Source organism: Saimiri boliviensis, chromosome 3 (assembly GCF_048565385.1).
Source record: "Saimiri boliviensis isolate mSaiBol1 chromosome 3, mSaiBol1.pri, whole genome shotgun sequence".
Classification (NCBI taxonomy): Eukaryota; Metazoa; Chordata; class Mammalia; order Primates; family Cebidae; genus Saimiri; species Saimiri boliviensis.
Genome location: NC_133451.1, coordinates 83,032,663 through 83,045,243, shown reverse-complemented (window position 1 = coordinate 83,045,243; position 12,581 = coordinate 83,032,663). Strand labels below are relative to the sequence as shown.

The 12,581-nt window shown below is 35.3% G+C and overlaps 1 protein-coding gene across 1 annotated transcript in view; it reads right to left on the bottom strand.

Moving 5' to 3' along the window:
• Positions 1–286: 286 nt before the first annotated feature.
• MMRN1 (multimerin 1) overlaps positions 287–12,581 on the bottom strand; it is a 61,484-nt gene continuing 49,189 nt past the window's right edge. The window contains exons 7-8 of the mRNA XM_010334801.2: positions 3,735–3,887; positions 287–2,207 (exon numbers count right to left, since the gene is read on the bottom strand). Of these exons, the coding sequence (XP_010333103.1) occupies positions 1,786–2,207; positions 3,735–3,887 (575 nt within the window). The 3' untranslated portion in view covers positions 287–1,785. The remainder of the gene's footprint in view (positions 2,208–3,734; positions 3,888–12,581) is intronic.

The window sequence follows — 12,581 nt, the reverse complement described above, 5'->3', positions numbered from 1 at the left end:
TTTGATAAGGATGTGTGGGGTATAAAGAGCAGCTTTTTATATTGATAAGACTATAGATTGGTTGTACCTATCAAAATGGAAAATTATCTTCATCCTTTGTCCAGAAATTCTCCATCATTGGCTATACTACTGGGAAAATTACTTGACCTATATGTGCTTCTGATATATATACATATGAGTAATAACATGTAGTACAAATTTCATAAGTTAATATGTAATTCATTATGTTTTTGTGATCATTAAACAAATCCATTCATAGAAAAGACTTGCCATACCAAACTTTTTAAATTATTATTTTTATTATTACTCATGAAAATCTGTTCTTCCCAGAAACATTGTGTCAAATATCTAAGGAATGTACTTTTAAGCATGTTCACTACAGTAATATTGTAATAATAAAAAATGGGAGACAACACAAATGCCCACAGATAAAAGATTAGTTAAATAAAATTTAGCATATCTGTGTGAAGCAATATAGAGAAAGGATGAATGTGGGCTCTGGAGAAGATATGGCCTGATTCCAAACCCTGTCTCAGCCCTATCAGCTCATGGCCCTTGGTCTCTGTGTCCTAGGTTCTTCATCTCTAAAAATCATGGTAATCATGCCCACTTTACAAGGGTTATTGTGAGGAATGAGACATTACATGTATAAGAGAAACAGGGCATAGTTAGCATTCCATAAATTGCAGTATTATACAGGTTATGACTTACCCTTTAGAAGAGGAAGGGCAGGTACTGCCATAGAATAATACTTACTAGAAAAAGACTTTTTCTCCCTATATAGATGTTGTGGCGGGGGAGGGGAATGATCCACTCATATATTCTTAGACTTGCATGTACATGGCCAACTACATGTCAATTACTATGTTATAATTAGAGAATTATAGGAAGAGAACAATAGTTAAGCATATTTCAAGTTTTCAATTCAACTTTCTTAATTTTGATTCTGAATGAAAATCTTGGCCAGGCATGGTGGCTAACACCTGTAATCCTAGCACTTTGGGAGGCCAAGGTGGGCAGATCACCTGAGGTCAGGGTTCAAGACCAGCCTGTCCAACATGGAGAGAAACCCACCTCTACTAAAAATACAAAATTAGCCAGGCATGGTGGTGCATGCCTGTAATCTCTACTACTTGGGAGGTTGAGGCAGCAGAATCACTTGAACCTAGGAGGTGGAGGTTGTGGTGAGCCAAGATGGCAGTGCCATTGCACTCCAGCCTGGACAACAAGAGTGAAACTCTGTCTCAAAAAAGAAAAAAAAAAATCTTAGTTTGTAAAATTATGTAAAATTGATCAACTCAACAGTAAAGAGTAAAAATAAAAGTCTACAAAAGCCATTTTCATTTTTCAAGTAATTTGCTTGAATTTGTGAATCTAGACAATGTATGTTACACGTTTATATACAGGAAGTAACAAAAGTTAAGTATTTTATTGGAAAGAAAACTATAACTGATAATATTGTGTGCTTACCATTTTGTAATATTACTTTACATTGCAATGACTTAAAATCAAGAAATAAAAACAGGAACAATTATGCTAACAAATTCACTTTGTTTTCTGTGCCACTAAATTTCCTTAGGATCAAGAACTCTTTCATATTCAGACATTCAAAAAATATTCAAATTATTTTTTAAAATAAACAGACATACAAGTTTACTCATATTAAAAAAGAAGTTGGTTTTCATTTCCTGTAGAAAAACCAAAACAGAGCAGATGTGCAAGCAAAGATAAATAAAAACACTGGCTGTTTTTCAATAAAGGTGATAGTCTGTTTTTCATATTAACTTATGTACGATATAATAAGTAACCACTAAATGTAGTAACAGGGGGAAACTTGGCTGGAATTGTTCCTTTTGCAAGTCGCAGCCAGACTTCCTGCCCATAATTTAATTCTAATAAGGCATCGCCAGTTAAAACCCTATCACAGTGTATTTCACTGTCAATATTTTCAGACTCAAATGCAAGCTTGTCTATTCCATCAACTACTAAAAATCCAGAGATATGAGCACTAAATGACTCAATGGTGTACTTGAAAACATATACTCCAAGATATGGAATTCTGAATTTTCCAGTTCTTGGGGTATATGAAGCTCCATAGTTGACGTCCAAGTTATTAAACAGGATAGGACCAGGTGTAGTCATTCCATATGTATGAGATGCAAAAAATGCCACCATGGGTGCATATCTGTAAGATCCTTTGGAAAAATCTGTTAGAGGAAAAAATAACAAGAGTTTATTTTCATGTTTTATCTTAGTTTGTCTTGCCTTATATCTTCATCATTTTTATCTCAGTTACAAAAAGTCTTACCAGAAGAGAAAAGGCCATTTATCATACTTAGCAAGGGTGTATGTGTCTCGATGCCTGTGTCTTCTCTTGGCTAGATTACTCTAAATTGCTTTGACTCTTGGTGCCTCAGTTTCTCCAATAATCAGGACAGAATAAAAATAACATTTGCTACCTTCCTCACAAGTGCCTCAAAGATCATTTGCATGTTGCTTTGATCTCCCCAGAGATAAAGGAATTCAAAGCACTCTATGATTATTATGGTTATGTCAGAATGTTTTAAAGCCCCTTGCAGGAATTGAAGCTGACATGATGTAGAAACAATTTTTCTGGCACCTTGTCAAGCAGTTTCTAGAGGCTAAAGCAAAAACCATATAAAGTCATATTCACTGTAGCAAAGTAGACAAAGGCAATTTTCTGTGTAATTAATGCCAACTGTATTTACAAAGGCTGAGATCTAAAAACAGACTAAAAAATGTACTTTTTACTATGCAGGATATTATTAAGGAAAAGCTGAATTGAAATATGTTTTTTAAAGTCATTAGCATATTTTAAATGCTGCACACATATTCCTGTATAAAAATCAGAAACGGTGCACTCCTGAAATCCAAAGCACCAATACTCATGAATTTAAATAAGTAAAAATGCCATCTTGTTTTACTTAATACATTTGAGCATGGTTTTTTTTTTTTTTTTTTTTTTTTGAGACGGAGTTTCGCTCTTGTTACCCAGGCTGGAGTGCAATGGCGCGATCTCGGCTCACCGCAACCTCCGCCTCCTGGGTTCAGGCAATTCTCCTGCCTCAGCCTCAAGCACACGCCACCATGCCCAGCTAATTTTTAGTATTTTTAGTAGAGACGGGGTTTCACCATGTTGACCAGGATGGTCTCGATCTCTTGACCTCGTGATCCACCCGCCTCGGCCTCCCAAAGTGCTGGGATTACAGGCTTGAGCCACCGCGCCCGGCTTGAGCATGTTTTAATAGTTCTCACACAGTCAAAATCGCACCATTAGTTTAATCTTCACAGAAAACGTGTTGCTAAGCATGTATTAAAGCCTCATTTAAATGACCATATCAGACATAAATCAAAGGTGTCTTTCTTTAACTACTTGAGAAGAAAGTGTTTCTGTCAGTCAGATATATACATCCATGATTTTTTAAGAGGCACAAGAGAAAAAATGCTTGTGAGGGGGTAGAATTTTCTATAAACTGCCTCTATATAGCACTACTGAAAATTTCAACAAGTGCATGTGAGTAAGAATTTGTCTAACAAAAAGACATTTCCACTTGTAAATCAGGTACATTATTTAGTAAGTTTTAGAAAAGTAAAAGGAATTGTCAAGTAGATCCCGATTAAGCAGGATTAAATATTCATTCATAAATATTTTCAAAAAGCGTTTCTACTTATGACAACGAGCAAATCCAGAGATGCATATACTTCTTTTTTACCTGGAGCTAAAGCATTTTCTTCCACCAGCTTGACAGTGCAGTTGTCACCAGTAAAAGGATGTCTGCAGGCACAGGTAAAGCTAGTTCTTCCATTTATACACGTTCCCCCATTTTGGCACGGGCGCCTACTACAGCTTGAATACTCCTCTGTTACTGAAAAAGAATCAAGGTAGAAGAGGATAAAGTGAACTATTTTCCTGTTGATCTCAAATCGTAGTTTGCAGCAGATTAGGAAAAACACTGAATTTTAAGAAAAACGGGCTCCACAGCCCAGGATTCCTGTCGCTGTGGTCACAGGACGTCATGCAAATTCCTTAGCTGTGATCTCCCTACCTCCTTCAGTAAAGTGGGCAAAATTCTATGATCCATTACAATTATTGGTGGGAAATGTTAACATTCTTGTCAACTGCAGAACAGAATAGAATTATCTAGATACAGATCATGTATATTTGAAACTGGCACCGTGATAAAGGTAATGCTTTAAATCACTGAGGAGGAAAAATGTCTATTCAATACATGGTGCTAAGATATTTAATACATATAAAAACATAAATTCCACATATACAAAAATACTAAATGTTAAAAAAAACTCCATATAATTACATTACAACAAAAAAAGAGAATAGCTTTAATAGCTTTAAAAGGAAACAATTTTTTTCAAAGTAAAACAAAGCAAAGCAAAAGAAAACAAACCCCAGAAACCATAAGAGAAAAAAAATATCATGTTTGACCTAAGAATTAAAACTCATTTGCAATGAAAGCCACTGTTCTCAAAGTTTAATGGCAAACAACAAATTAAAAGAAAATACTGAATCTAGTACCAAAGATAACGATGTAATGACTTTATAACGTTTGAAAAGCTCTGAAAAGAAGAAAAACAAAACATTGTCCCCTTAAAAAATGGAAAACGAGGCTGGGTACAGTGGCTCACACCTATAATCCCAGCACTTTGGGAGGCCAGGGCAAGAGGATAGCTTGAGCCCAGGTGAGACCAGCCTGAGCAGCATAATGATACCCCATTTCTAATTTTTAAAATAAAAAATAAATAAAAATAAGAAAATGATCTTGACTTGGATAAAGATCAGAAAAAAGTAAGTTAAAAACAGAAAATGTATCAATAGGCAAATCATTGAGCAAAACACATAAAAGCTCACTAAAAGTTTTAAAGTATATGCAACCTCATTACTAATTAAGAAATAATAAATTTACCTATAATAACTATTTAAATATCAGGTGACAACATGGAAAAAGACAGATAGAAAATATTCCGTCATGTCAATACGAGGGAACATGGACCTTATCACTTAATGCTGGTTGGAGCGTTAACTGCTATAGCTATTAACAGGACAATGTGACAATGTTTATCAGCATTAAAAAGGTTCATTTACTTTGAGCCAAACATTTCTACTGGCAGTATATATATACTCCAGACATACTTGTCCATGTACACAAAGATCACTCTTCAATTCAAAGTGATATCATTTGGATTAGTGAAAAATTAAGTGATCGCCGATGCAGGACTTGTTAAATAAATAATAATATATTCTACTAAGGAATATTAGACAGCAATTAAAGAATGCGGTAGATTCCCCAACAGGCTTGGTTTACTGAAGACAGAAAGTTACAGTTCACACATTACATATAGAATAATTTCATTTGTTGTGAAAGCTTCAAATTATGAATATGGTTATAAACATAATGCGTAGTTATGTAACTGCAGAGATAAGGTCGGAATAATTCAGTGCTGACACACCTTGCCACAGTTACTCTGGTGCCACCTCATGGTAATGACGTAGTTTACCACCCATTCATTTCAAACCAGGTGATTGTTAATGATTTTTAATTTGGAAGTTATTTGCTTTAATATTTTTCTTATGAAATGAGATCTATAATTTTTAAGATACATTTTGTTTCATATCCGTATAGTTGAAGTTCACATAAAATGTGACCAAACTGTATGCCTGTATTATTAACATTTTTGGCAAAGCAAATATATTAATATTGTACTCATGTAATGAGAAATTAATTAGAATGTCTTGATATATTCTTTGCAATATTCTATAAACTATTTTCCTTATTAAGAAAAGTATTAGAAATATTACATGTGTGTAATATCTTTTAACAAATATTTCAACTGGCTAACATTCCTTTAACCTCATTTTGCAGCCATGTGAATAGATGATCAAATCCCTTCTTTGCTGCTTAAGATTCCAGAGCTTTGCCCATTATTTTCCTGCTTTAAAAACATCAATGACTCTCCATTACCTGCGGTAATGTGAATATTTTATATCGAAGCATTTATTTAATTTTACTTTCTTTGAATTTAACACAGTGATCAACTCACAGGAGTGGTTTCAATTAATGCATTTCACTAGAAATGTGTCAATTGTGCAGTAGAGTTGCGGAGAATGTTAACTTATTTATGCAAGTTGATCAGCTCCATAATTTTAATTTTCCCAAATATTAAAAAAAGCATACTTACCTGTAACCTTGGTCCTATTCAGGAATCAGGGATCAAAGCTGTGCTATGAGGAGAATTTAAGAAACTGTAGAAAAGAACAGATTTCTCTGCACTGCTATCGGCTCTACTCTGACTCTTCAGGATCAAGGCTTTTGCCTGCTATTTAATGTCCAGGAGCAGCACTTCGTTTTTCCCTTCTGTATATTCTATTGCTTTAGGAATGGGGTCCTGCCTTGCTTTAGTTCTTTGAGTCATTTCAGATTTCACAGGGTGCTATTTCATCCTTTTTTTCCAATTTCATTTTAGGGTCATTCATCTGGAGTAGGGCTCCACTTTAGTTTAATTGAGGGTCTGCATCTATTCCTATTGTTACAGTAGCCCAAACTTCTTGAGACTGCACACAGCTTGGCTTCTAGGGCATCTTTCCTGGTGCCACTGATTATCTGCCTAGGATACCTCAGCCACTTGTCTGTACCTCCTTTGACTGCTTGTGTTTCAAGTTCCTTTCTGTGCCATTTTTTTTCCTATTTTATTTATGTCTGGACTTTCCAATTCTCTGCCAAAATAATCACATTTTGGTATATAAAATCATGTCCATGGCACCGAGAACTGGTCATATTGTATCAATGGAATCTAAGCAGAAGCTTATGGTAGAAATTGCTAGGAAACCCTGCTGAAATGAACTTACACTTCTGTTAAGATAACACAAGCATTAAATGTTCGTTGTCTATTTCTGCGTCTCTATTGCACTGTCTCATAACAGGTCTTCTGTGTTCTGATGTATTGAAGGTTTCTAAAATCTCAGATTTATTTAATTATTTAAACATGAATTTACAATTACTATTGATAACAAAATTTATCTTATTAGACATAAGTCATCATCTCCCATAGAAACCATTCAGTTTGGTTCCATATGAGATGTTTTAGCCTCCCTCCTCTATCTTTGTTGTCATTTCCAAGTTTATGTCTCATGCATTCCTCCAAGTTACTGATAAAAATACCAACTAGAAAAAAATATATAAAAATATCTAAAGGATTAGTGTCAAGTACAGAGCATTATAACAGACAACTAAAGACTAGCTGGCACTGATTTTCCATCTGAAGCTATTTGTACTTTGTTACATAATCAGTTAGAAATCAACTTTTGGCCGGGTGCGGTGGCTCATGCCTGTGATTCCCTGCACTTTGGGAGACTGAGGCTGGCGGATCACCTGAGGTTGGGAGTTCAACATCAGCCTGGCTAGCATGGTGAAACCTCATCTCTACTAAAAATACAAAAACAGCTGGGTATAGTGGTGTGAGCCTGTAATCCCTGCTACTTCGGAGGCTGAGGCAAAAGAATTGCTTGAACCCAGGAGGTGGAGGTTGCAGTGAGCCAGGCTCATGTCACTGCACTCCATCTTGGGCAACAGGCTAAAGAGTGGGACTCCATCTCAAAAAAGCAAAGCAAAACAAAATCAAATTTTGCACACCACCTGATTTATTTTTCTCCTTTATTATTAAAATACTTAAAAAATGATTAGGTGCCTTTATAAGTACCTGCTTGTATTAATGCTTAATAGGCTACTTGTTCCTGAATTAACAATAAAAATCAAACTCCAATAAAGCATCATTTTCTTTTTGATATCTTTCCTCATCCCTGTGAGTACAGTTAATAACTTTAGTTCTCTCCATTTCTGCCTGATGCTCTGAAGTTCTCTTCTTGAACTTATCACACTGAAATGTAATTTCTCTGGTGTGTTTCTTACTTCCAACAAGAGTATGAAGTTTTATGAGGTCAGGGATCATGTTCTTTATTTCTTAAACTTCATACAACACTTATTAGCATAGGGCTTGACATATAGAAAATGCTAAAGTATTTTTAAGAATGAACAGACAAATTACTAAAAGATGAAATAGAATACTACATTCTTACCCAATTTTTTCCTTCTTTACAGTTTCTCAAAGGTCAAGAGTTTGACACTATGCTATTATTGTCGTGTTATCCTAGAGATGTGAATCCATTTATTTATTTATTTTATTTTTGAGAGGAAGTCTCACTCTGTTGCTCAAGCTGGAATCCAGTGGCACAATCTTGGCTCACTTGACATCTTGGGATCAAGCTATTCTCCTGCCTCAGCTTTCTGAGTAGCTGGGACTACAGCTGTACAGCACCACACCAGGCTAATTTTTGTATTTTTAGCAAAGATGGAATTTCACCATGTTGGCCAGGCTGGTCTTGAACTCCCAGCCTCAGGTGATCCACCTGCCTTGGCCTCCCAAAGTATGGGATTACAGGTGTGAGTTACTGTGCCCAGAATTGAATCCATTTAAGCAAACTGCACAACTTCCCTCCTTACCTTGAGCTTTAATAGCCTTTAAACCCCTTCTTGTTCATTTTTTTAATGGAGATCAGTGCGATTAGCTCGACAGTTCTTCCAATTCAACATTCTACCTCTGTGCAAGTAGCATAACTGATATTTATAAGTTTCAATGTGTCCTGGTCTTTGCTTTCCGGACCTAATATGTGTTCTAGTTACAATTTTCTATTAATCCTACTTCATATTTAATAAACGTTCATATTAAATTTGAACCAATTGGAGAGCACCTTACATTTTCAAAGCACCCTGTCTTTGCTAACATTGGTCATTTTAAAATTGTAATTACTTGATTAATGTATGAGCTTCATGAGTAGAGGGGCTGTGCTGAGTTCACAACTCTATTCACTCAACTTTTTTCAGTGCTCATTCAGAACTTAATAGGAATTTGATCAATAAATAAAGGGATACATAATATTGATCATTTCTACTGCATTCTTTTATTTCTATTACATATAATATTGTATATTATGGACTTTTATTTTAGTATTTTACTCTATATTTGACTGCTTACTTCTACTCAAAATCTTAATTTCTTCATTTAAACAATAACATTATAGAGGGCAGATAACCAGTCTCTGCTGGGACACAATGGAGTTTCCAACTGATTAGTGAGGGAACGTATCAGTTTGCCTCTTCTCCCATTTTATAATACACACATGAAGGCATTGTAAAATCTATGACATAACTCTGATCCTAGGGAGTATGCCCACACAACATTTTCACTTTTCATTATGTTTCATTCTGATTCCAGTGCTCTGTAAAATGTTTTCACTTCCATATTAATGGACACATTCTTTTCTTTTCTTTTTTTTTTTTTTTTTGAGACGGAGTTTCGCTCTTGTTACCCAGGCTGGAGTGCAATGGCGCAATCTCGGCTCACCGCAACCTCCTCCTCCTGGGTTCAGGCAATTCTCCTGCCTCAGCTTCCTGAGTAGCTGGGATTACAGGCACACACCACCATGCCCAGCTAATTTTTTGCACTTTTAGTAGAGACGGGGTTTCACCATGTTGACCAGGATGGTCTGGATCTCTCGACCTTGTGATCCACCCGCCTTGGCCTCCCAAAGTGCTGGAATTACAGGCTTGAGCCACCGCGCCCGGCGCTTAATGGACACATTCTTAACTTTCAGTTGTATTATCCTTCCCCATTCATCAAAATTGTTTATGTCAAATAAGGTTTATCTTCCATTGCTCTAGAAATATTTCATATGCCACTCATCAACAGCTTCTAGGAATACTAATATTTATCTGTTTTTATTTTCAAATTAATTGTTCTAATTATCATTCTGTCCTTTGGTGTATAGACAGATGGAAATATTTGTTTCCAACCATCTTTACTGCTTTTCCTTCTAACTGTCAGTGTTTATTTTTGTTATTCTTTTTATATCACATCCATTGTTTCTTATATTGTTTTCTGGTATATTTTGTCCTCAACCTTTCATATATCACTTTAAAGCACATTTAGTTCTGTCAGCAAATATCTTAGACCAGTCCCAAAGGATTTACTCCATCACTTGCTGTTAAATTATTATTCTATTATCTTAATCCATGATCTAGAAAAGTGTTTTTATTTGATAGCATCAACTGATTTATCCTTTTTCTTTAGAGTCATAACCATCCATCAAGAGAAGAATTAAAAACATTGGTGAATACATTGAAATATGTTCAATGTTCCTAGTCACTAGGAAAATGCAAAACAAAACCACAATGAGATATAACTATGTACCTACTAAAATAACATACAAGATATTGACAACGTCAAGTGCTGGCAAGGATTTGGAGCAATTAGAATTCTCATACATTATTGATGGAAATGCTAAGTGGTTAGCCATTCCTTATAAAGTTAAAATTATGTATCTTATAACCAAACTGTGCTACTCCTGTGTAATTATAAAATAAACCAAAAACGGCATTCATTCAAAAACCTGTATGTGAATGTTTATAACAGCTTTATCCATAGTAACCCCAAACTGGAAATAACTAAAAAAGATCCTTCAACTGGCAAATAGAGAAACAAATTGTATATTTATACCACACACTACTCAGGAATAAGAAGGAATACATGCAAGAACATGGATGAATCTCAGATTCATTACATGAAGTGAAAGAAACCAGACTCCATAGCCTACACATTGTATGAATTTGTTTCTTAGATATTCTGGAAAAAATAAATTGCCTGGGAAGAAAACAGATCGCTGGTTGTCTGTGCTTGGGAGTGGGAACAGGGTGTGACTACAGAGGTGCATGAGGAAATCTGGGGTGGTGAAGAAACTGATCTCTGTCTTGATTATGTGAAGGCTATATGACTACATATTTGTCAAAACTCGTAGGCTATCCACCAACATTAGTGCATTTAACTAAATGTAAGTTATACTACAAACAAATAAACTCACATTGTTTCAAGTCCAATTTCCTACCTAGGATTTCAAAATCACTAAACAATATTATAGTTCATCACCCCCCTATTTTTGTTGTCTATAAAATTTATTTTTTTACCACATGTAATTTCCCAAAAGTCATCTCCCTGCTCTTTGATTTCCATTTTATCTTCATTAAGCTTTCTAATTGATGCTCTCATTTTCTCATATCTAGATGATTACAGCAGACTTAACACCACTTTGCCTGCTTCTAAACAAATCTCAGCCTATAGCTATGAAATATGCTCCCCGAATTATAATGAGATATAACTGCACACCTATTAAAATGGTAAAATAAAAGACATTGTTAGTGTCATCATTGCCTATTAAAGGTCTCATATTTAAATTTTTTAAAATTTTTTGGACAAACATTTTGGGCAAAGTTAACATGCCCATGTGTATATGTGTACACAAGGGTGTAACACTTGGCCCTTTCATAAGTTGCTCAAGGAAGCACAAATTGATACTCTCAAAAGAAATAAGTACCAAAATGTCAAGAAAAAATAAAATAAAATAGAACGTTACACTGTTGTATAGGTACACCTTCCACTATAAAATTCTTTTTTTTTTTAGACTGAGTATCGCTCTGCCGCCCATGCCGGGGTGCAGAGGCACAATCTCGGCTCACTGCAACCTCTGCCTCCTGGGTTCAAACGATTCTCTTGCCTCAACCTGCCTAGTAGCTTGGATTACGGGTGCGTGCCACTACACCCGGCTAATTTTTTTTCTTAGTAGGGACAGGGTTTCGCCATGTTGGCCAAGCTGGTCTTGAATTCTTGGCCTCAAGTGATCTGCCCTCCTCGGCCTCCCAAAGTGCTGGGATTACAGGCAAGAGCCACAGCTCCCAGCCTCATCAAATTCTTCTAGAACAAAATTACAAAGCTTTCTGACCCAGAGCCTTGCTTTCTATTCCTGTCTGTTCTCAGTTCCTTGCAGAGTTCGCTATTTTTCGAACAAATGAAGCCTAAGCTACCATCTTGTTGAATAATGAGGTAACCTGCTCCCAACATGTCAAAACACATCCCATAGTATTCTGATTTCCCTTACCCTTCTCTGCTTTTTTAAAATGCATAGCAGTTATCGCCTTTTATCATACTATTTAATGTGTATATTCATTTATTTTTTTCTCTTTTCCCTCTCTAACCATGCAAGAGTATAAACTCCAGGAGGGCAAGATTTTTTTTAACATTGTGTTACAGCTAAAGAATCTAGAACAATACTTGATTCCACTTAGCACTTAATTAATATTTGTTGAATTGAGTTGAACAATTATGAATCATTATAACTTTCAAATAATATTCATAATTCTAAAAATCATTCATTGGGTCCTAAAACAAAAACTGCTTTAAAAGTCTTTGCACAACATTTTAAGCTAATATGATCATGAATAATAGAAATTATCTTACATCTTTATTGTAACATCCATTTAGGAAGGTGTTTTATAAAGATCCTCTTAAGGTAAACCTGCAGTTTCACATTTTCAAACAAGTTTCCTAGTTCAAGTAAATGACTAAATACACATAAAAATAATTGTGTACAAACAATTTCTTAGTTGACAATAAAGTCACTGAGTTTAGATTATATTTAAAAGGTAGTGTTGATGTCTCAT